The sequence below is a fragment of the Drepanopeziza brunnea genome (genome assembly GCF_022702325.1).
Source record: "Drepanopeziza brunnea f. sp. 'multigermtubi' strain 214-2 chromosome Unknown ctg1, whole genome shotgun sequence".
Classification (NCBI taxonomy): domain Eukaryota; kingdom Fungi; phylum Ascomycota; class Leotiomycetes; order Helotiales; family Drepanopezizaceae; genus Drepanopeziza; species Drepanopeziza brunnea.
Window position 1 is genome coordinate 3356888 of NW_027094064.1, and position 24396 is coordinate 3381283.

A 24396-nucleotide genomic window follows, 5' to 3' on the forward strand; every position below is an offset into this window, starting at 1 on the left:
TCTCCCGTACCCCTTCCGCTCCAGCGTTCTGAGCAAGATCTGGACCAGAAGTCGCAGATACCTCCCTTCTCCTACAGCCTTCCCGCGGACGAGTCTCGAGGCTGCGATTCGAAAGAGTTGGCCGTCTGCGCAACGTGAAGGAACTCGTTCGTCCGGCATCGGGACGGGAACCCGCGGGTCTGCTACATGCCCCCGTCGGATCAAAGGGCGCAACGTCAATAGGATCGGTCGATCCACCGGATACACCGATTTGTAAAATCAATCGCGACCAAAGGTACTCAATTTTGCGGTGCCTGCGGACAGCGTCGAACCACGACAGCCACGTCCCAAAAGCCACGACGGAGCTGGTCCACGAATCGATTGCCGTGTGGACCGAGGCGCATGAGGTTCGGCATTGGCGTCCGGGTTCGGGCCAGGATCACGGCAGGCAGCACCGCTTGAGACAAGATGGGGCTTTTGTGAGTTGTTGCAAGACGGGAAAAATATTCCGGTTACGGCGGTGGAGAGGGCAATACTGACCCGTGGTATCTTGCAGGGCGTTGGGTACGCCTCTCGATTGGCCCGAAGCCAAGAAAAATGCGAACCATGTTCGCGAATGGGGAGTAGAGGTACGCAAACTCGACGAGATCTGGAGGCAACATATTGATCAACCTGTCTGGGTAGCAATTATTGGCCATTTGGAACAAGGCAAAGGGGAAAGAAAAGGATGCGTTGCTGTGGGGAGACGAGGTTCGCTTCTCTCTTCGTGCAGAAACCAGCAGAGGTGCTGACAAGATGGGCCAAGATTGAATATCTGGTGGTAAACTACAAGAAAGAAGACCCGGATGTTACTTTGTCCTTACGCCAGGCGGACATCTTGACTGCTCTGGCCCAAGATGAAAATTTATGTGCAGAGGGAGGCTGTGTGCCAGATCTACAAAACGTGGATGGGTATGCGGATTACTTTCCTCGTTGGTGCATTATGTCTGACGCCGTAATAGCAAGGCCACCCTTCCCATCTTTCATCCTGAATTCGGACGATTCATGTTGGAGGCTACGCCAGGAAAGCCATGGGGAATTGGCTTCAAGGATCTACTGGACGTCGAGACCAACATGAGATTGAGGTCAGTGTCGGAACTCCACGAAACCATAGATGGACTTCCTAATATGAACTAGACGAAAGATTGCCAAAGAACACATGCACCCAGAAGAATTCCCTATCACATTGACGACATATCCTCGCCTTGGTAGCCCCGGTACATTCACATCACCATATTACCCGCCATCTGGAGATAAATTGCGATCTCAGTTCGTCCCTGATGAGATTGCCAATCCTCACATACGGTTCCCTACCCTGGCCGCGAATATTCGCTCCCGCCGGGGTCGAAAAGTTCAAGTCAATGTACCTGTTTTCAGAGATGAGAACACTCCATGGCCATGGAAAGATCCTACTGTTCAGTATGATCTTCATAAATGGCCGGAGGATGACGATGTACGAAACGGAGCTTCGCCGGACAATTTCATACATATGGATGCCATGGCTTTTGGAATGGGAAGCTGCTGTTTGCAAATCACGTTTCAGGCCAAAAATATCACCGAAGGACGAAGGATGTATGATCAGCTGAGTCCATTGGGACCCGTACTTCTTGCTTTGACCGCAGCAACGCCGATCTACAAGGGCTTCCTGGCAGACACCGATGTGCGGTGGAACCAGATCAGCGCTGCAGTGGACGATCGAACTCCCGAGGAGCTGGGAGAAAGGGTTCGTTTGTCGGCTTCTGTTTCTGATCTTCGCTGATTGTGCCTATAGCCGCTGAACGAGAACCGGTGGCGAATCCCCAAATCTCGCTACGCATCAAACTCGACATACATATCAGACGATGCTCGACTACGCAAGGAATACCTAGATCCCAACCTAATTACTGATCCTGATGTCAAGCAACAACTCATACACGGTGGTGTCGACTCCGTCCTGGCTACCCACTTCGCCCATCTCTTTATCCGTGACCCTCTGGTTATCTTCGCCGAAGACCTCCAAGAACTGGACCTCACGAAGACTGACCACTTCGAGAACCTGCAATCCACCAATTGGCAACACATCCGGTTTAAGCCCCCACCGGCGGGCAGCGACATCGGATGGAGGGTCGAATTCCGACCTATGGAAATTCAGATCACGGATTTCGAGAACGCAGCCTTCTCCGTCTTCATGGTCCTCATCACCCGTGCTATTCTGAGCTTCGACTTGAATTTTTATATTCCGATCCAAAAGACAGATGAGAACATGGAGACAGCCCATAAAAGAGACGCTGTTTTACAAGACAGATTCTACTTCCGCAAGAACCCATTCCCCACCCGCTTCTCACGGCCATACTCGCAGAACGGAGGATCCCGCTCTGAAACCGACACCCCAACGATCAGTCGCCCGCCGACGCCCACTGGCCCCGTTGAAGATGAGTATGCTCTCATGAGCATCGATGAGATCATGAACGGCAGCAAGGCTGATTCGGGCTATGATTTCCCTGGCTTGATCCCACTTGTGGAAAGCTATCTCGATAGCATGAATGTGGATGTCGAGACCCGGTGTGAGCTAGCGGCATATCTCAATCTCATCAAAAGGCGAGCAAATGGCGGTCTCTGGACGGCCGCCAAGTGGATCAGGGAGTTCGTGGCCGGCCATGAGAATTATGAGAAAGATAGTGTGGTGAGCGAGAAGATCAACCATGACTTGATTGGAGAGGTCATTGCCATTGAGGGTGATAGGCGGGAAGGCGTCCGGAATGTAGAGCACTTCTTGGGCAAGCATAGTAATGGGTGCGGTGATTGATGGTGTGTCTAGAAGAGACCTTCTACAGGCTATGAGAGGCGAAAGTATATAGATTCTCAATATGCTAGCTGCCGATATTGTGCTCCGGGCACAAACCCGTGGTAGCAACCTCGGGTTAGCTTACCATCGATCTCCGAAAGAGCTCTCTTGCACGTCGAGTCTCAGTCCAGCGTGATCAATTTATCGGCTCGGCGACTCTCGGAGACCTCGCTTACGCTGGCCTCAACATATCACAAGGATTTCCCTACGTGTTTGGTAACAGGTATGCAAAACTTGGATTAGATTGGTGAGTTAATTACTTTAATTCTAGTTTTATTACGACATTCAGAGCGTTTATATTGTTTTCGCATATTTAGTAAGTTCTTCTACGAAGGTATCGGTCGACGTCTTGGATCGGTTTAATTAAATCCATGGCACCAAAAAAAAAAAAAAAAAAAAAAAAAAAAAAAAATTTACTATCTCCATATATCTACCACGTGTTTCTAGGGCGGGAAATGATCTATGATATATCATATAATTCTTTTCTAACTACGTGAATTTGTAACGGAAGCGTTTGCGTCTTGGCTAGACCTCGGCAAGCCCGCCCACCTTATGTAGCCTAGCCTAGCCTAGCCAAATCACAGTACCTTAGCCTTAGCCTTAGCCTCCTGATTGCGAGGCTGTCTTATTCTTTGGTGTGCAGCCTCGACGTCGTTCCCTTGACGGCGACGACGACGACAATAATCCCAACTCCAAAAATTATTGGGCAATTCAATCATCTCTACAATCCACTGCACCTCGCTCAAGCTACTTTCTCTTGTCCATTTCTTTGCCTTCGTCTAATCACCCCCCATCGCCGACCTTAATTCTGCGTCGGCCTTGCGACATGGAGCCTTCTTCCAAGAAACGTCGACTCGCCCCGAAACTCGCGGAAAAACCTCTCCACGAACAGGTACAGCCTGCTCGTTCCCCACGCCAAAGATCTCGGTGTATGCTAATAAGCTGATGCGCAGGCTCAACAGGTCGAATACGACTACACATCCCTCCCGCCCGTCCAGAACGCACCTCCTCCCGAGCGCACCGACTTCGAGTCCTTTGCGCGCCATCTGCAAGATGCGGCCGTCTTGATCTATTCTCAGGCCAATCGATCACCATATGCAAGTGTCTCGGTCTTGCTCCTCAGATGGGAGGACGACAACAGTGTTGAACATGATCTGCTGCAACTGCAGAAGTTGTTCCGCGAGCGCTTCAACTTCCGCACCGAGTCTTGGAGTATACCCAGTTGCCCAAACCCCAGCATGAAACTCACAATGCAGATGGCTCAACACCTCGAGTACTCCAGACCTGACCATCTCTGGATCGTGTATTATGTGGGCTATGGCTTTGTAGGTTCTGACCATAATCTGTACTGGGCCTGGTATGGTTTTAGTCCTACACAGCCTTACGGCAGATACTAACCTGGTAACAGCAATTCTCGCGAGGACTCCTCCAAACTCAAGTGGGAAGGCGTCAGATGCCTCTTGGAGGACTGCCAATCGGATATACTTCTTCTACTTGATACCTGCGCCGTTGCTGATGCCGCCACCACCGGAACCAATGGCATTAAGCAAACCATTGCCGCGTACAGCCCTGACCAGGCCAATAAAGAGCCAGGACTTCGGTCCTTCACGTTCAATCTCATCGAGGCTCTGACGAGACTTGGTAGTGGCCGCCCCTTCACCGTCCAGCGTCTCCACGAAGAGATCATATCCATGCAACACAACAAGTTCCTCCAGCCTTCAGGCCTGGCTAGCGGTGCAGGTAGACCTGCTCCAGGTCGAGAGAGAATGCCCGTTGTTTTCTCATTGACCCCGGGCTCAATGCAAAACATTACTCTTTCGCCTATTACCCAGCAGCCCCAACTTGCTGCTTCTCACATTGCCTCACCCGTACACTCTCCTGAGTATGACCACCAGGCAGCCGCGACCAGTCTCCACAACGAACAGCAGCTCCTGAAAATCAGTGTGAACGCCGATCTCGTGTTCGACGAGATGAGAGCTCTGGTCTGCACCACGTTCTTGGGCGAGCCGAGTCAAGATATGGCTTCGTTCAAGCAGTGGCTTGTCGATTCCCCTCAAGCGGCTGCCAAGATCTCTGTGGAAGGCATGTTCCACGGCCCGCCAACAGTCCTCCTGGTTTCCATGCCAATTTCTGTTTGGAATGTAGTTGCTGCAGACCGCACCTGTGCCTTCTTGGGGTACGTCAACTCGCATAACATGACTACTGAGTATCAACGCCTAGTCGGTGGGTTTTCGCCTATGACTAAACAAGCCACGTTCAAAGAGCTTGAAGATGGCAAAATCCTCCTCGAGGCTCGTCAGGCTGCGGCTTCGACTCCGGTGATGATTCGACATGAACCTCGGTCAGACTCTATGCAGCAAGACCTTCTACATCAAAGCATGGCACAAGATAGTCTGCTGATGGGAACGCCGAACCTGATTCCTCAGGCTGTCTACCAGCACATCGAGCAGCCAAGTATACCTGATCACAAGGATGAAGTCGAAGACTCTGTCGAAATGCACGAGGCTGCGGAACAACTGAAGGCGCTCAGCCATGTTCGACACCTTAGCCATGAGCATGCCAACAGCGAACGCACGCACTCCCATATCCCTTCAGAAGATTCTCCTGGCATGCGAAGCGGTCGAGAAGATTCAGCATCATCACAGGATCAGAATGAATCTAGCGCGGAAGACCAACTGTACAACGCCGAATACAACTCCGCGAGACCGAAGCCTAGGAGATCCATGCAGAAGCAAGGCCCAAAGCAAGATACACGCTGTGCCTTATGTAGTCATGCTCCTTTCAAAGACTCGTCCTCGCTTCGGAAGCATATTGCCGCTGCACATACCCGCCCCTTTCCCTGCGCCTTCTCCTTCGCAGGCTGCACCAGCACCTTCGGATCAAAGAACGAATGGAAACGGCACATAGCCTCCCAGCACCTCTGCCTCACTTACTACCGCTGTTCCTCTTGCCCTCAAAGCACGGTTGAGGGTAAAGGTAACGAGTTTAATCGCAAGGATCTATTTACCCAACATCTTCGACGCATGCATGCTCCCTTCGCTATCAAGAAAGCCATTGCCAAAGGCGATAGCAAGTTACAACTGGAGTGGGAGACTCATGTCAAGGATATGCAATCCAGCTGCCTTGTCACTCGACGACAACCCCCCCAAAGATCAGCCTGCCCCAAGCCTGATTGCTCCAATGTTTTTGAGGGTACAGGCAGCTGGGACGATTGGACCGAGCATGTTGGTAGGCATATGGAGAAAGGTGAGGCAGGTCGACTTGGCGTTGACAAGCTCCTTGCTAGATGGGCCCTCGAACAGGGCATCATTGAGCGCAAAGAAGATGGCGAGTACAGATTAGTAGGTACAGAGCGAGAAGGCGGCGCCGGTGCTGGTTACTACAGTGACGGTCAGGGTGGTATGGGACCCAAGCGAGAAATTGGTGACGGCGGAAACGGAGAGGGGGAGAGCATGCTGATGAATGGCTGATTTGAGGCATGCCAGTGAAGGATACGTCGCAGGAGAGCGTAGGGTAAAAGATTCGATATTGATAAATATGGTGAAGGCGGCATGGGAGTGCCGGTATTCCGTTTTATCTTCACTGGCGTCCTGGTCTGTATACAGATGGGCTGCTTTCTCTGCCTGACTTGAAGGACGGATAGGCTGGATTGGCTGGCTGGTTAGGCTGGGTTGGCCGCATGGCATTTCCCCAGAATTTTCTTTGCTGGTTATCTAGCGGCGTTAGTAGGTACGGAGAGTAGACTGAGTACAAGGATACGTAATCAAAACCAGACTCTGCTACCTATACGTGTACGAAGTACCTCCCTACCTACCTACCTTTCTGCGATTTTAATATCTGGGATATGAGTTTACGTTCTGAGATATGGTTGCAGCAGTCACATCACGACCATAGACTGAGGAGATCTGGGCACCCCGTTTCGCTCTGCCACACACGCGTAAGCCTCACTCAGACGGGCAGGCAGATCAGTAGGTAGTAGTTGAGTGGGTGACTGTCATGGCCTTAGGCCACCAGGCTCTTACAAGGTGGCACAGACCACTTGGGAGAGGTACCTACCGTATCTACCGGTAGCCTCACCTTTGCTCTGAGCTCTCCTAGAACAACACGTACAACAAACAACCTTGCTCCCATTCTCTCCTTCCCTTATCGTCTGTGACCCCCAGCGCATACCTGCCGCCGCTGTGTGTTTTTCTGCGGCTTCTATTCTACAGCCCTCCTCTCCGTCCCGTCCGCGGCAGCTCCCTTCTCTCTCCTGTGAGCGAGTCTCTTCTCCGCTGCTGCAGGCAGCTAGCTACCGTAGCTCTCTCCCCTTTCCCTCTCTTCCGCAGCGGCTCTCTGCTCTCGCTGGTCGAGCGTGGAGTGATCTGAGGCTCGGCGCTGGGCTGGGCTTGGCTTGGCTTGGCTATTATCTCCTGTCGTGGCGAGCCGATCGGTCGGTCGGTCGGTCGGTCGGTTCCCGTCTTGCTGTGTAGGGGGTAGGGAGGGTCTGCGTTTGGGGAGTCGAGAATCGCGAGGGGGGTGGATGAAGGGGGTGTGGGGGGGTGTGGGTGAGAGTGAGTGAGTGAGTGAGTGAGTGAGTGAGTGAGTGAGTGAGTGAGTGTTCTTTTAGGTATCACTCAAGGGGTTTTTTTTGGGGGGGGGGGGGGGGGGGGCTAGAGTAGCTGCTGTATATAGATAGGTAAATTGAATAGCGTATGCGCTCGAATCGAATGGGTGGGATGAGATGGCTTCAAGAGAGAGAGAGAGAGATGGTTGTAAGTGGATAATTGAGGCTGGGCTTTGCGTTTGGCTACGCGGCTACGCCGCTTGAGGTTGTAGAATCAAAGCCCGAGTAAGATATTAAATGATTTTAAAGATATATATATATATATATATTTAAGAAAAAAGAAAGGATGGTGAGATGATTACTTGAGGTGGAGCTTTAGACGGGGTTCGCAAATAACTTCATACTGGGGGTAAGTAATCGAGGCGATTCGCTATAGGTTTTCGTGCTTATTCATGGAATGAAAATCTTTTTTAATAAATGATAAAATAAGTGTACTGCCAGTAATCATTTAAAGTAGTACGGAGAGTTGATGATAGATCAAGAGGAATTTTTCTGATGAGCGTAGCTGATTGACTTGATTATTTAGTGCTAAAATAGGAAACAAGGGCGAGGTTGTAGTAGGAACGAGCCAATACACCCTAACAGCACACCCTTCTGTTGAGCTCTCAACAGGTACCGGATTTTAGCTGTTGGTCTATCCACATAGGGTGTGCACACAGAGACTTGGTACGAATATCAGTTGGGTATTCGTTGTATTGTTAAGTCTAAGGAAGGAGGTTCTTGCTGCAAGGTGCAGCTACCGGTAAGGTAGGTACATGTAGTGGTAGGTGCCAAGGCTGCTACACGTGATTGCCAAGGCCCAATCCCATTCCTCAGTCCAGCATTCCCACACTCGAGGTTTTCTCTTTTGCGACTATAAGAGTAGCAATAACACAAGTAATAACAATAAACACCCCCCCCAACGTTCTTGGTTAAATCCCAATGTCGTCCTTTCCGTTTCCAGCGTCCTAGGTTCTCTCAACCCAACCTTCTACTCGTACGGTAGGTAGCCTTGTTGGTATCGATAAAAGTCGTTAAGGCCTTATTCGGGTTGGTTTTGGTCATTGCGTCAGCCAAATTGTCCTTCCCGTTGCATCTATCTCACTGCGGCAAGCTCTCGTCTTTCGTATGATTGGCGAAGGGCCATGATATCAATCATTAGCGTCTTCTCTTTCGTGGTCCCAAGCTTTACCAAGCATTCGTACAAGGAATAGGAATCGGTGCAAACGATTATGGGAACTTCCAGGAGTTGTCGTTTGCTGGTCACCATGTTGAGTGTAGTGGCCACGCAAATAGCAATGTCCAGGCCTGAAACCATCCTATAGGTCTCCGAAGCGAGGACTGATCGGGTCACACGCTTGCACTTCGTAGAGCTCGCTGTGATAAGGTTCCCCTGAATTTAGAAGGAGCCCTCTGTTTTGTCCTCAGTTGCTAGGATAATCAGGAAACCAATCTGGGAGTTACAGTCCTTGTTATTTGCGAAGGATCCGTCTACGAATACGAATAGCTTTGCGGTGTAGAGGTCGATATTCAGGTATAGCAAGCCTCTTTATTGATTCGTCATCATCCATTGGATTCTCCTATTTAGGAAGGCGATATCGCCCTCGGTGAGGTAGCACGAAATAGTCTCTTGTTGATTGAGCAATAGGAATGGGTGGCTTGGCTTTGAGAGTCTGGAGAGAAGCGGGAGATTTGTCCATAGCGTGGTATTTCACCAACAAGGCTGATCGGAGTGCAGAGTAGTCTCTGCAATACTGAAAGCAGCAACACCTGTTGGGGCCGCTCGTATAACAGGATTAGGCTGGCCAGCTTCTTCGGCGAGCTAAGTGCTTTGTTTATCTGGCAATGGTTGTTTTTGCCCAAAGAAATATCAATAATATGGTCGTTGTTTATTTTCTCGCTTATTTAGCGCCCATGCATACATAGAATAGCCAGAGATGGCCAACTCCATGTAGACTACTCAGCATAGCGTGATTCCTTTCTCATAGTCCATGCTTAATTATGAATGATACTGCGAGACACCATTGAGTAGCGTCTTTGTGTGGTAGAGCTTTCGTAAAGTGTTTGGAGGTCGTCATGATTAGCAAGCGGGGTTTTCCCGGCACCGTTAAAGCTGAGCGTCCACCGATGAGTATATGGTAAAGTTGGCGTTCCCAGCGTTATTGTGTCGCTCAGATCTCGCATTGAGTCTCTCTCTCTCTCTCTCTCTCTCTCTCTCTCTGATGGAGGTATGTGAAGGTAAACTTTACGAGGTCTCCGAGTAGGTTGTGGAGCCTCTTAATTAAGCTCTTCTGCAGCAGAGCAGTTGAAACCCTAACTGCGGATATCTATTTTCATAAATTATGCTTGATCTTTGGCTAGGAGGCTATGAAGCCGCTTCTTTTTGGCCGATCGGATACGATTGGTGAACTGATAGAGGCTCGGAGGCGCTTATAAGACCGCGTTTGCGGAGGGGCGAGTAGGTAGGGGATCTTGGATTTCGTACTTGGAAGTTACATATATAGATGAGCGCTTGAATATTGATGCTTCAGAATGAATGTGCGTTTGGCATAGAATGCGCTAAGCTGTTTAATCTCTGATTAAGGGCCAAGTGGTGTACTATATATAAATCTTTCTACGCTTTCACGGAAATCTCCATGCCTTTATAGAGGTTTCTGAAGGCTCCGGCTTTGTGATTATAGGTCTCCAAATGCATAATCTACAAGCAGATTGCCTCCAGCCATCCTCTGGAGCAAGCTAGGCATTTGCTATTTTGGCTTGACTGAGAGGATTTCATAAACACGCTTGAACAATCACGCCTGGTTGACGAATAAGGAATCTGATGTTATAATATTTCCACTTTTCGTAATGGAAATTGCACTAAATTACTATTAGATTGGCACGTAACCGAGAAAAGCTTTATCAAAAATGCATCGTGAAAGGAAAGCCCAATGCCGTGTCTTGCGTATATGCCGAGAAGATAAGAAGCGAACCCGGGCATGCCAGCCCTTTACTTAGCGCGGAAGACATACGCAGATTTCCAACCCGACTCGAAACTTCTATGCTGTCGATAATGTCTAATACAACAAGTCAGATTGGAAGCCCTGGTCGGTCCAAGATAGGAGGATCTCGCTTAGGGTCTTAGCAAGCAGGTGTCGGGTGAGGGCTTCATCCTGTCGAACCCTTTGATAGGCTAGTATTGACGAGCTCTTGAATCAATAGTCTACGTTCGAATGCGATTATTGTTCCATATGATAGAAAAAGCTGAGGCTAACTATATTTATCATAATCCACCCGAATCTCTGCCGAAAGAAAAGCAAGTGATTCGGAATATGAAGCGTACTTATTTTACGGATACTGGATTCTGGCCAATCTTTTTTTTATGGTTGAAGGATCTAATACCACGTTTATTCAACACAGTGGTTATGTACCGGTAGTAGAAGTGGACATGATGTGTTGGTAAATTTGACTCTATTTTTGGGACGATTTTCGACATGGGGACCGACATGCTGGCTGCACAAGTCCTATCATTGTAAGTATATCTATGCTTATACATTAATTAGACTTTTTAAAATACAATTAAGAAAGGACATTGCAATATTATAAATAGCTAGCTATCGTAAGTTCGATTTTATATTTAGAATAATCTTCGATATACTACGTAAGAACAGAAAGACAAATACCGCATAAACTCGACGGAGTGGCGCCCAAGGCTGCCAATACTTAACGTCTAATAGTGGGAAATGACCTCACAAATTTTGGAGCCCTTCCCTCTATTAATCTCTGTTTGTTGATTGATCAGTGCGTTGACTGTGCAAAGGTCTAGATGGACCTCGAAGATACGCTAGAGCTATAATTAATACTTATATCTCCATTAATTGAAAGTCAAGCCCTTGCTAATACTAGCAGAGCGTCGATCTCGTGGAGTCAACAGCTTTGGGCGGCACTTTGTCGAGTTTATGCGGTACCTAGTCCGACCTATTATCATATAAGTAAATTAAATTGATCTTTGTAAATTGAAAAAGGAAGATCGCAATACTGTGAATAATCAGCCAAGCGCAAAATCGAAGCACGATTATTTGGAGTCGACAGCTTTTGGGCGCCACTCTGTCGAGATCATGCTGTATATTAGCTGCACGACTATTAACAACTGGCGTAACAATTTCAAATGCGATTACTATTATTAGTAAAATAAATACCCGCATAAGCTCAATAAAGTGGTGTGCGGGGCTGCTAATAACGTTTAATCTCTGCTTCTTAAGTGATCAGTGCGTTGGTTGCGCAAAGGTTTGAATGGACCCCGAAATTACGCTGGAGCTATAATGAATCCATCTTTATAAAATAGAAGCCACGGAAGGCAGTGCATCAATCTTGTGGAGTCAACAGCCCCACGCGCACTATGATATCGATATGAGAAAAAGGAGATATAAATCCCTTCTTGTACCTACTTTGAATCAAATCTCTTATCGTCCTCATTATCACCTTCCTTTACAAGCTTATTCCTTTTCAATAGCTCGCAGTATCGAAAGACTCATGTAGCTTTGATACGATTTCGGTATTCCTAAAAGGATGTTATTATCGCGCTCTACTTGCTCGATCTTGCTAGCGTTAAGCTTTCTCTATAGTAAAGCTTATGGGAGGGATGTTATCGCTTATCGAACTGTTACTAAAGTTCGTTCCACTTGATTCATATATTGTAAGCTTGTACTAATTACACGGATTAAAGGAAGAAGCCGATTCTATAAATGAACACGAAAAGCCTTCTAGAGATGAATTATTCGATATATTCCCATACTCTAATCCGTTAGGAAATGGCTTATATACGGGTAAGCTGGTATAGATCGTTATTTATCACGCGAAGTTAACAATCTGAATAGTAAACATACCCGCTGGTTGGCCGGCTGAAGATCACGAGTATTATTGTGTTATCAAAGCGGATCGTGAAAAGATTGAAGAGATAAGTAAAGTATGGGTCCCAAAATTGCCAACTTCGCACTACAACAACGAAGAAGCTACTCTAAAGTATATCGAGTCATGGACAGCGGTTCTAGACCCGAAGAAGGCATTACGCTTTTCATATATTACAGAAGCTGATAAGAATCTGCAAATGCTTATTCCAACTGAAATGGTAAACAACAATGATTTGGACATATGGGCCAAGTGCTGGAAAACAAAGGAAGAGCTAATGGAAGATTCGAACGAAATCGTTGATTGGATGAGTTGGGGTATTCTTGGAGCTCCTGGAGCTGCCGGTTTCTCTTACGAAGATGTTGAGGAAAGGCAGAAGAAGAGGAAGGGCTGGTATCGGCGGGTGTCAGGGCGGGTGTCAGGGCGATTGTCAGAGCGATTGCCAGAGCGGTTGCCAGAGCGATTGTCAGAGCGGTTGCCAGGGCGATTGTCAGAGCGGTTGCCAGGGCGGATGTTGGATCGGTTGCGTGCGTGGCGTGATCGGCATTTGCCGAATTCGCCCCCTTCACCTGGACCGGAGAGCTAGAAGATATGGGAGTTGAGAAGCGAAGAGCTTGAAGGAAGGAAGGAGGAAGGAAGGGAGGAAGGGATATATAGAGAGAGCGATCAATCTAAAGAAAGCGAAGAGATTATTATACCACCACAGGTCGGCCACATTTACCTCGGCACTGACGATATAGTGTATCACCGGCGCGTTCTGAATCCGAGTCGACATCAAAGCCCATCGGGTAAGGAAATATAATTATCGATTGTTGTGAAACTGCTCATGTCAACAGAACATGTAGGCCAAATGGGCAACAAGGCGACGCTCGATAATCGATTCCAGGCTCCGAGCTACAGATCTATCCGCTTCAGACTACGCTCCCGCCATCTCGTCCTTGCGGGCCTCATACTCTGTGTATATTTCTATACTTCCTCCTCCTTCTACGGCGTCTCCTACTCCAAATTCACCAGCCGGCGCCCGTATCAAATCCAGGCCAGATTTCCTGTCGAGCATTCCGTTGCCAGGAAGCTGCGACTGGAGCGCCGAAGTCAAGTCGAAGATGCTTTCAAGCATTCATGGAAAGGATACAAAGACCATGCCTGGATGCACGACGAGGTCATGCCCGTCTCGGGAGGGCAAAAGGATCCGTTCGTAGGCTGGGCCGCGACGCTGGTCGATTCACTGGACAGTCTCTATATAATGGGATTGAAGGATGAGTTCGCAGAGGCCCTGCAGGCGCTGGAGCAGATCGATTTCTCGAAGCCGAACGCAGATAAAGTCCCCGTGTTTGAGGTTACTATAAGGTATCTTGGGGGCCTACTGGGTGCATGGGATGTCAGTGGACATCGACATCCTATTCTTCTGCAGAAAGCCAGGGAGCTGGGGGATTTTCTTGCAAAGGCATTCGAGTGGGTGCTCCATTTTTTTTTTTTTTTTTTTTTTTTTTTTTTTTTTTTTTTTACGTGTCGGTCAATGCGATGATACAAGCATCCTGTTTCCATTTCTGATATTTCTGATCGATGCATTTGTATCTCAGCTGCATCCCTATACCTATACTATACCACTCTCCTCGGAAAGCAATGCTAATCGCGAGGTCGACGCAGCACTACCAGCGGGCTGCCTGTCCCCTACTACTTTTGGAAGAATGCCACAGATGAAAAACTACTCAACAAAGATGGCGTTGTGATTGCACAAATTGCAAGCTTGAGTATGGAGTTCATTCGGTTGAGCCAGGTCACAGAGAGTCCAAAGTATGCCGCCTTGATTCAGACTATTACCGACCAACTTGCCTTCACGCAAAAGCTCACAGACTTGCCCGGCATGTGGCCCCTCACAGCGAATTGCTCAGCAGACTACTTGTCATTCCAAGATAGTAGGTTCTCGCTTGGCGTCTTAGCAGGTGAGGGCATTTTCTCTCATACCATCTGATGGGCTGATATTAACGAGCCCGTGAAATAGACTCGGCGTTCGAGTACTTGCCCAAAGCGCATCTGTTGAATCACCACAGATCAAATCAATACATTGATATGTATCGCATGGCTTTTTCTACATTTAGTAAACACTTGTTTTTCCGACCACTACTCCCAGGGAATCCAGACATCCTCATGTCGGGCAACAAAGATATGTCTGAAGATCCGCCGCTTCTTGATGGGCAATTCCAGCATCTTGCCTGCTTCGTCGGCGGTATGGTAGCTCTAGGATCTCGAATCAGCAATTCAAAGAAAGAGCTAGAAACTGCCTCCAAGTTGACCGACGGGTGTGTTTGGGGCTACAGCAACACGTTGTCGGGGATAATGCCGGACTTCTCACACGTTGAGCCGTGTGATCCAGACGGCCTCTGTATCTGGACGGGCGCAGGTAATGGTTTCAAAGCCATCGACGATCCATCCTACCAGCTCCGCCCAGAAGCGATCGAGTCGGTCTTCATCATGTATCGCTTAACAGCGGACCCGATCTGGATGGAAAAGGGCTGGAAGATGTTTGAGGCGGTTTCCAAGCACACAAAGACGGACATTGCTCACGCACGTTTGGTAGATGTTATGACCATGGAGCCACAGCACGAGGACTCCATGGAAAGCTATTGGCTGGGGGAAACTTTGAAGTATTTCTATCTGCTGTACAGCGAGCCGGGCTTGATCAGCCTTGACGAGTTTGTGTTGAATACCGAAGCTCACCCTTTTCGATGGGCTGGCTGAGGCTGGAGGGATGCTCGCTCGGTGTTTGTACATACTATAATCGCATCATCTATTTGTGATGTAGGGGTTTGCGCACATATGTAAAACAGTATACTACTTACTACTACCACTTCTCCACAAACTACCCGCATGCGCATATGCGGGAACTATCAAAACTCTCGGACTCGAGTTAGGCGCCAAGCGATCCAGGTACTCATTCAAGCCTGGGGTCGAACGCATTTTTAAAGTCGGCGAAAAACAAGGGCAACTCGTGCGCCTTTTGCCAGCTCATACAGCCAGCCATACATATTGCCTCGGCCTCCACTCCCGTCGTGATCACCATCAGTACGGGTTGACTTACCTACGGAGGCAGATATCCGATCATCATACGAGAGCCCTAAGCCTTGGGGATCCGTTAAGCCGCACCGTAAATTTATTTCCACCTGCTGCAGCTTCAACCTGGGCAAACTCCAGCGCAGCCAAGATCTAGCCAAGTTCCTCCCAAGACGTGAGGATAAATAAATAAATGAGCTCGCGTCCGCTATCCCCGCGAAAGCTTGCTGACACCACCACATACGTTCGTTCGTTCATCAGCTGCTGCTGCTGTTGCTTTCTCCGAATCTCCCTCCTTTTCTTGTCTGTCGACCGCTTCAGCCAAGTGAGTCCAAAAGACGGCACGGCTCGGTGGTTTCTGTCTGTTTAAGAATGAGTCGAGTGCGACTTGTTGTCCAAGTGCTGCAGGCGTTACTATACCGGAGCCGTGAGCTGCGGGATTAATACGAATCGAACAAAAAATGAAAGAGAAAAAAGAACCCCATGAGAAAAATATGAAGAGGATAAGGGCATTGGGGAGATAGGGGCTTTCTCGGATGTCTTACTGTGCTCGATATTCTTGAAGCATTCAGGTATGTTCGTTCGACTGATACCTAAGACTGAGTGAGACAAGGTCGTAAGTCTCGGGCTTACGATTCGCAGAGATCGGGCCGCCCTCCTGTCGGCGACATCATTGGGTTAGACCTCGTACTGCGTTGCCTTTGTGACAATCTCCATCCGGTGCAGACGACGACCATGTCGAGCTTTCCAACAACTCTTGCGAAACTCCAGGCATTATCGCGGCAGTCTAGCTCGTGGATTCATCATCAGTAGGCTGATGTCCCCTCAAACCTCCATATACAAGGAGATGATTTTTTCCACTCCGGTGCTTTGGGACTCGATCTGGCGGTATTTAGACATGTTTTCAGCTGCAATGACTCTATCAAATCACGACATCCATCCTTATCGTCTGTTCCATAGTTGAACTGTCAAAAGCTGCAGCGCCAAGGTTGCATACAGCTGTAAACCGAAGATCATCTCAGATGGGTCTGTTGGGCGAATATACCGCTGCTGATTGGACAGAAACATGGACAGGCCGCAAGCAAGGAAGGGACCCGAGCTAGTAAATAGGCCCTAGATGTTAAGCGAACCTACCTTAGGAAGGTGGTTATTCGAGATTTGCGTGAGCTATGGCGCGTTGAGCTCTGAGCCCGAATGCTATATTGCCTGAGATCATCCCCAAGGTTTGCTTCTCCCAAGCTCCAAGGCCACTATTGAGCTTGATTCAACCATCATGGGTATGTATGCTCGCTCCTCTCCATCCATGTACGGGTTCTGAGATTCAGAGATACTAAAGCTTAACAGCTCAACCAATAACGGCTGATGCCCAATTCAAAATTGGAGCAGGCAACACGATTGCTATCGATCAGCCAGGTGCGGTCGTGTACGACGATATCAAACGCTTGTCCGTGGTGGAAGCTCTCCACCATGACGAGTATGAGGGCAAGCCGACAGACGAAGAGCTGAGCAGCCTTCGTCGAGTGGCTGGAAAGATACCATTCTCAACATACTTTCTCTGCTTTGCCGAGTTCTGCGAGCGAGGCTCCTACTACTCCTCAATCGGAGTTATCAGTAACTTCGTGAATCGGAAGCTACCGGCGGGAGGAAATGGCTACGGCGCTCCTCCAAAGGGATCGCAGTCGACTGCGGGAGCGCTCGGGCTCGGGACGGTCAAGGCCACTGCTATTAACCAGTCTTTCAAGATGCTGGTGTACTGTCTTCCTGTTATTTTTGGCTACGTGGCAGATGTCTACACTGGCCGCTTCAGACTCATCTGCTACGGTGTCATTGTATTTGGAGTTGCTCATGCGCTGATGATTGCATCCGGTGCTCCGTCTTTGCTGAGAGACGGTAGCGCTGTGGCACCTTATCTGATTTCCCTCTACCTTCTATCAATTGGTGCCGGTAACTACCCGCTGCTTCTATGTCGATCCAGTATGGCTACCTGACCTTAATCTCAGCTATGTTTAAACCTTGTATCGCCCCTGTACTTCTCGACCAGATCCCAGACACAAAGCCTGTTATCGAAGTCCTGAACGACGGCGAAAGAGTCATCGTCGACCCCGAATCGACCACCGAGCGCGTCGTATTATGGTTCTACCTGTTAATCAACGTTGGCGGGTTTTTAGGCGTACCCAGCAGCTACCTCGCAAAAAGGGTCGGGTGGATGGCCACCTTCGCTCTGCCTATGGGAATCTACCTCCCCCTGCCCTTCGTCCTCTGGTTCATGCACAAGAGGCTGATCCTCTATCCCCCAGGGGGCAGTGATCTGCTCAATTGTTTCAAGGTCCTCGGAATCTGCTTCAAGAAGAACATGAAGAAATTCGGTCGGAAGGGGTTTTGGGAGGCTGCTAAGCCTTCTGTGATGGTCTGTTGCCACTACTCTACTCGTGATATTTTCTTTCCTTCTTTGTTTCTTTCTACCAGATACTGATCCAACTACAGGCTGCACATGGTGGCCCAACAACTGTTCCATGGAATGACCAGTTCGTCGACGATGTCCGAAGGAGTTTCCAAGCTACCGGCATGTTCTGCTTCCTTCCGATCCAGTAAGCACAACAGGGCTACTATCAGCTATATCTCTCTCCTCTTTCCCTTGTCTCGGAGTCCTCAGCTCCCAAAACTACCCTTTCGACTCTTATTTAGAAACAAACATTTTTTTTTTTTGCTGACTTCCCGATCACCTAGGTTCATCAACGATAACGGTCTCGGCATATCGGCTGACGCAACGTCAACAATGCTGACTACCAATGGCGTACCGAACGACTTGCTCGGCAACTTCAACTCCTTGTCTATCATCATATTCATCCCGATTCTGAACTATGGCATCTACCCCTTGCTACGCAGGAGCCACATCCACTTCGGACCAGTCGCTCGCATTACTCTAGGTCTATTCTTGAGCTCCGTCGGTGGCGTCGGATACACCGTCCTGAACCGTAAGCGCGGCCCCATCATCCATCCCCCTCTGAACCATCTCCTTGGAGGGTTACCTACCTACCAAAACCCACTTTTCCATTCGAACAATCCAACTGACCCTCCGAGCTGTGTCCAGACTACGCCTACAAGCTCGGCCCATGCGGCAACCGCGGAAGCAGCAGCACCTGCGTCGACGCCGACGGCAACTCCCTCGTGGCGCCCATCACCATCTGGTGGATGGCCATCCCCTACGCCCTGGGCGGCATCTCGGAGCTCTTCGCCAACGTCCCGGCCTACGGCATCGCGTACTCGCACGCCCCCAAGAACATGCGCAGTCTCGTCATGGCCCTCAACCTCTTCTCCACCGGCATCGCGTACGCCCTCGGCCTGGCCTTCTCGGGCCTCATCAGGGACCCGTACCTGACGTGGGATCTGGGCGGGCCGGCCATTGTCGGCTTTGTGGCGACGGCGCTGTTCTGGTTCTTGTTCAAGGATGTGGATAAGGAGGAGTATACTGTTAGTATTAATGATGATTATCATCTTGAGCAGAGGAGCGAGGGGAGCTCGGTAGGGGAGCATAATGAAAAGAATGCTGTTGGGCCGAAGACGAAGGTCTAGATGTAGGGTGGAAGGAGAAGGGACGGCGGGATGAATGGATGGATGGTTGTTACCATGGAGTCGAAACGAAGTGGCCGCTTAGATGATTGACAGTCAATATTCTCCCCTGTTGGAAACCTGACCTATCTCTACACAGTTCTCATTCATAGTGCTGGCTGGGGCCAAAAGCTCCCAAATTAAACATATCAGCACGACAAAGGTTGGTATTGAGGCAGTTTTTATAAAAAAAAAAGAAAAAAAAAATTGGCCAAAAAATTGACAAAATTGGCAAAACTTAACCGGAAGCTCATATACTATCATGAGGTTCCAGTTTACAAACCTAATTGAATAGGTTTTCCGGTATACTAAAGACGACTGGCGGGAAACAGGTGACCTGTTCTCAGCGGCATGGCGAGGTACGCCAACTGAGCCATCGGCTCTGTTTCCCGCCAGGTGAAAGCAGTCATGGAGCTGGGTTATATGAACTGGTGAGTTTTTTCTCCACCCCTTCAGTTTTGATTAGCGCCGCTGCAAGTAACGGGCTTGGAACCGCGCTGGCGGATAAGACAAGTTAATGATTTGTATCGACGAGGGCTGGAATTGGTCCGATTTGGCTATGGCTATGGAGCTACAGAAGGAGAAGGCAAGTTCTAGATGGTATGTGTATGTTCTGAGAATGGATTAAGTCCGATTCGTTTTCTGCTTTGGCGGGTTGCAGTTCGGAAAAGCGTGGAATTTTATGGACCGTTTCGATTCATAGACATGGTGTTGCGGATGCGTGACAAAGATTTTCTTTGGATTATATGTCTGTCTTCCAGCTAAAATGAATCATCGTCGCCTTTACAAGTACTGCTTGCTTTGTACCACTACAGGAGCTTAAATTTGTACTATGTGGTGGTGGTGGTGGTCTTTTGAGGAAGTCATTGTAGCTGAAAGAATCATATCTCAAGTGCCAGCGAACTTGCTAGAGCAGGCCTGCCCATACTGACGGTCCCGAATGTTCTTGGATCCTCGTACATATATCTGTGCAATGCAGTCATAAATACCCTCCACCTCTGCATCGAGATCAACCAGACACTCCACCCAGCAACCCCCTCAAAAAATGAGCAACTCTACACATAATCTCCAGCAAGCCACTCCGGCCGAGCTCACCGGCATCGAGCGCCAGAACCTGACCCTCGCGTCACAACCACCGACCATCGACGCCCTCCCATTCCCGTTCCCGTTCGTCCTGCGCGAGAGCATCGACCAAAAACCGCTGACCCCCTCGGAACACCAGCTGTTCCTAGCCCTCGTCCACATCAACACGACGGCCCAAGCCTGCGCCGCCGCCATGAAGCTCGACGTAAGTTCAAACCTGTACAAGCTGCTCGGCCAGCTCCTAGCCTGGCGCGGGGAGTTCCATGGCCCAGAAGAAGAAGAACAAGAAGGGGGAGGAGGAGCAGTGCATGACGGTGATGATTCCCGCGACCGGTCACGGGCGCCGGTCGTGTTAGATGAGGCCATCGTGGCCAAGTTCCAGCTGGTGGAGTTGCTGTTCGAATCCTGCCGGATTCTGCCCTCGGACGATGTTGATTATTTTGCGAATTTTGGGATGGTGTTACTCCATCAGATGTCGACTATCAACCCGTGGGTACCGGCCAGACTTGCGCTGATGGTGTTTGTGGTCGAAGTCAGGCAAAATTTGAGAAGTGAAGATTTTGGATCCGTTGCGGATTTTGGGATGGGCATACTCAAAGGAATGAGCAATAATCCTGAGGAGAGCGATAAGAGCTATGAGGAGAGCGATGAGGAAAGCGATGGAGAGAGCGATGAGGAGAGCGATGAGGAGAGCGATGAGGATTGCGAAATAATCATGGGAGATAGATCTGCGGATATGGAGACGTAGGAAGAGTTAGACCTTGGGGACTCCGTCTAAGACTGGGCATGGAGGCCCGGTGCACTTTTTAAATGCTCTGTGGTGGCATTAATAGTAGATGATGTTGCCATGCCTAGTTTGAGCTAGCATTGAAGGAAAAAGTTTGGTCCGAGGAGGCCGACCGCATTTGGCAGACCTCGTAGCATCAGCATCTAAGAAATTCTTAGGCCTTTCATCTCTGGGGTACGAGAATATGATGATACAAGTGAGGAAATCGATCCCCCCCGTCTTGGCTCGCGATCGCGATCTGTATCGCTAAGCGAGAAATAGAAGGGACACCAAACAAACATTACGGAACCCAGTAGCTGGAGCCAGCGCCACGCCTTCAGCATCGCAAGCCCCCTTCCCGCCTCCATTACACAATCTAAGCCATTCATTCAACCCCTTACCCTCAAATCAACCAGCATCAAAGCATAGAACATTAAAACTTAAGTAGCTTGATCGGCTATTGCTACGGTTTGACTAAGAGAAAGAAAGAGAGAGCGAAGACAAGACAAGAGGAAGAAGAGAAGAAGTATACACACGAACTAATCGGATAAGCACCTAAACAATCCAACGCTCGGAATCGGATCGAGAGCCTCCCTCCTCTCGCTTAGATAGGATGGATAGATGGGATGATCGAGTACACTTTTATTTTAGCGGTTTTAAGGGGAAAGTAGGTAGGAGTCAATTAGCATAGCATACAACAAATAAATGGATAGATACGACAAAATAAACGAAACGAAAACTGAATCGGAATCTGAATAAAAAGTGTGGGAATATAGGGCGTAGGCATCCAAGGTCACGTGGCTGTGCTAGGTAGCCGGCCTTGGCACCAGCATATAGCTCTCCCTCAGCTAGAATAGCTGACCTCTTCAGACTTCACGAAAACCATTGGTACCCCTATTTATTCGCACTTCTCATATCGGTACCTATGATACCGATAGAAGCAAGAGAATATGCTCGAATGAAACGCATTTAATATAAAAGGATAAATAAAAACTAAAAGACTCTTTATTACTAGGATATCTCATTGTTGCGATATTCCTTGCTTGCTGTCTATCTCTCTGATTATTTGCGAAGGAGCGGATAGATAAGCAAGACTGAGTCATATAGCGAAGTCCTCGATGAATATACGTGTAAAATATCCGAGGAAGCGACCAGCGCCTACTAATTCCTCCCACCTCCCAAACGCCTAAACGCTCAAACGCCTAAACGCTCAAATTGAAAAGTACCTATCTATCTATATATTTATTTTTTGCCAACTGCGACCCAATTCAGAACCATCGCCTCGCCTCAGCTCCGCTCGCTAGTCTAAATACCGTGAGCTACCCAGAGTTCATCGACCCTCCAGCATCATCCGCTCGTCGCTCGACATCCTCCTCGCTCATCAATGACGAGCATGAAATGGCTTTTCGAATCGCACCAACAGCGCCGGGGATGATGCTCTGGCGCTTGATCCTCGTCTGCTGGGCTGCCGCGATCGGGAGCTGCTTCCGAGTAGGAAGCAAATCCCACTCGGAGCTCCTCCTACTACTACTACCGACACTACTCCCCCCAGCACCCACCTGATTCCTCGTCGTCCGCTCCCTCTCATCCTTGAGCTTCGTCTCGCCGTGGAAGCTGGACGGCCGGCGCCGCTGCTGTACTCCCGGCGGCACCGAGACACTGGTGTGCAGCTGATGCTGCACGTCACGGAACCGAGCGGGCGTCAAATCGGCAGTTGAGATCGAGGTGCCTGCCAGCAGCGCTCCCGCGCGCTCCTCTCTGTCCAGCAACTTCCGCCCCGGGACACGCACCCTCCTACCACCATTCTTCCACGGTCCAGACGCCCCACCCGTACAGCTCCTCTCCAAGGCCGGAGTGATATGCGGAAGCTGAGATTTGAACGCCAGTTCCAAGATCCTCAGATTCTCCCTGTCGTCCTGCTGTTTGCCGTCCGCGTCCAGCGCCACCCCTTCGTCCCGGACGGCTGCCAGATCCGACTCCTGGAACCTTTGGACGACGTCGGGGTTCAATTCTTTCTCGTGAATGGCGTAGCCACCCATGATCCGCACGCGCAGCTTGCGCGGGAAGGTGTCGCCTTTAGTGTTGAGGAACGAGATTATGAATCTGCGGATCTCGCGCGCCTCTTGCGTTCTACGGAGGCGGTGGGCATCGATGGCGTGTTCGGTAGGAGGCATCAAGCGGGTCGTGTCAAGGATAGTTGGGAGAAAGGCGACGGAGAAGTTTGAATGAGGGGCCGAGGAACGGGAACGAGTATTTTCAAGAAACGAGGGGGTAGGGTAGGAGCGGAGAGAGGCGTGGGCGTGAATGGAAGAGTAAGGTGTGAGTGGAGGGATGTGGAAGGATGGATCATCGCCTTCGGGCGTGGTGAGGATGATGGAGATAGGGGCTCGAGAGCTGGGGGCGTGAATGAGGATTGTAGCAGAGCAGCTTCTGGTTCGGCAGGTTGGAGGACGAGTTGGGCGTGGTGTGCTGGATGTTGATATCCGGGTTGAGGAGGAGGATGAGTAGAGTTCGTGGATGGTTGCTAGAGTTGTGGTCGAGCCGTTGGAGGCTTTGCTATCTGTTCGCATGGGTAGATTATCTGTGGACGTGGATCCGGATGGTGCCCAGTCGTCCGTACATGTTGTGAACTTTGAAATCTGGGGTAAGACTAGTGGAGGTCCTTTCTTTGGTTCTTTCGTCACAGTAGATCCGACGTTCTTCATTTTCAAATTCTCTGAGGAGAACTTATCGGCTATGCTGAGTTCAGGTGGGCTCGGAGGTACCTCCTGTTGACGGGTAACTCCATCTTTCTTTTCCTCGACCAACAACCGCTTTTGTTTTGAAGCCTGCTTCTTTTTACGTCTTTTATCGCCTAGTCTAAAATTGTTAGAAACAAGCTCATTGTCAAGGGAGAATGCTTACAATGCCGACACGGCTAGTCCCAACCATGATAGGTACTTCATAAATCCTCCCGTCGAAGCTTTGCCAACGTCTTTCCAAATGCACGCGACTCTTCACCGTCTGACAACTATCATGCCCGGGTCCGGCAACTCTTCGATATGTTTCTTAGTTCAAGTTCTGTGCTGGGACGAGCTATGTAATTGATCAAGAAGTCTGGGGACAAGTTCTCGGTTGATTAGGAGCTCAATCCTACTTCCATGTAAATCTCTCAGAACTTCCCCTTGGTTACTTCTTCCAGTTAAGGCTGTCTTAGTACCACTTGGCCGCATTTGGAGTCCTCGCTTATCCGTGTGCAAGCGCGTGGCTAGCTGTGCAACTCTGAAGATCTCTCGATAGATAATTGAATTGAGCATGGGAGAGAAGATGTTTTCGCCGCGAGAAACTTTGACGAATCATTTAATGAGATTTTAGATTAGAGGGAGGAAGGCTGAAGTACGGGATATCGAATTTCCTCTGGTCGGCCCTGTGGCGTACGTTATTTCTTGGATGTGGAGCCCCAGATAGATATAGGTATTCGACGTGGGGGTGTGGGGGAGGAGGAAAACTCGCTTGTGATTTGGTACGCGATGGAACATAAGGGCATTTCTTGGGATCTTAAGGCATTCTTTCAACTTTGGATTAAAAGCCTCG

General features: G+C 49.4%; 6 protein-coding genes across 7 annotated transcripts; 5 read left to right on the forward strand and 1 right to left on the reverse strand.

Annotated features, from left to right (window-relative positions):
- Window positions 1-447: 447 nt before the first annotated feature.
- On the forward strand, window positions 448-2803 carry L3040_000513 (uncharacterized protein; the record flags this gene model as incomplete). The annotated part of the gene is made up of 7 exons (XM_007290033.1): window positions 448-458; window positions 536-608; window positions 664-729; window positions 785-930; window positions 981-1103; window positions 1156-1741; window positions 1790-2803. The coding sequence occupies 7 exons, from the start codon at window positions 448-450 to the stop codon at window positions 2801-2803; spliced, it is 2019 nt and encodes a 672-aa protein (XP_007290095.1).
- An 865-nt stretch (window positions 2804-3668) lies between these two features.
- On the forward strand, window positions 3669-6312 carry L3040_000514 (uncharacterized protein; the record flags this gene model as incomplete). The annotated part of the gene is made up of 3 exons (XM_007290032.1): window positions 3669-3734; window positions 3796-4199; window positions 4251-6312. 3 exons carry the CDS (start codon window positions 3669-3671, stop codon window positions 6310-6312), a joined length of 2532 nt encoding a protein of 843 aa, XP_007290094.1.
- Window positions 6313-11975: 5663 nt separating this feature from the next.
- On the forward strand, window positions 11976-15053 carry L3040_000515 (uncharacterized protein; the record flags this gene model as incomplete). 2 transcript variants are annotated; one of them, XM_066155188.1, is made up of 7 exons in its annotated part: window positions 11976-12077; window positions 12133-12232; window positions 12284-12534; window positions 13021-13102; window positions 13151-13766; window positions 13962-14257; window positions 14317-15053. In XM_066155188.1, the coding sequence occupies 7 exons, from the start codon at window positions 11976-11978 to the stop codon at window positions 15051-15053; spliced, it is 2184 nt and encodes a 727-aa protein (XP_066013233.1). The 2 variants fall into 2 exon arrangements, with proteins under 2 accessions (XP_066013233.1, XP_066013234.1); XM_066155189.1 differs by having other exon boundaries at window positions 13160-13766.
- A 1585-nt stretch (window positions 15054-16638) lies between these two features.
- On the forward strand, window positions 16639-18938 carry L3040_000516 (uncharacterized protein; the record flags this gene model as incomplete). Its single annotated transcript, XM_066155190.1, has 6 exons — window positions 16639-16642; window positions 16710-17309; window positions 17366-17772; window positions 17850-17953; window positions 18093-18340; window positions 18457-18938. The coding sequence occupies 6 exons, from the start codon at window positions 16639-16641 to the stop codon at window positions 18936-18938; spliced, it is 1845 nt and encodes a 614-aa protein (XP_066013235.1).
- Window positions 18939-20019: 1081 nt separating this feature from the next.
- Window positions 20020-20805, forward strand: L3040_000517 (uncharacterized protein; the record flags this gene model as incomplete). Its single annotated transcript, XM_007290026.2, has 1 exon — window positions 20020-20805. One exon carries the CDS (start codon window positions 20020-20022, stop codon window positions 20803-20805), a length of 786 nt encoding a protein of 261 aa, XP_007290088.2.
- A 1337-nt stretch (window positions 20806-22142) lies between these two features.
- Window positions 22143-23768, reverse strand: L3040_000518 (uncharacterized protein; the record flags this gene model as incomplete). Its single annotated transcript, XM_007290025.2, has 2 exons — window positions 22143-23682; window positions 23728-23768. The coding sequence occupies 2 exons, from the start codon at window positions 23766-23768 to the stop codon at window positions 22143-22145; spliced, it is 1581 nt and encodes a 526-aa protein (XP_007290087.2).
- Between the last annotated feature and the right edge of the window lie 628 nt (window positions 23769-24396).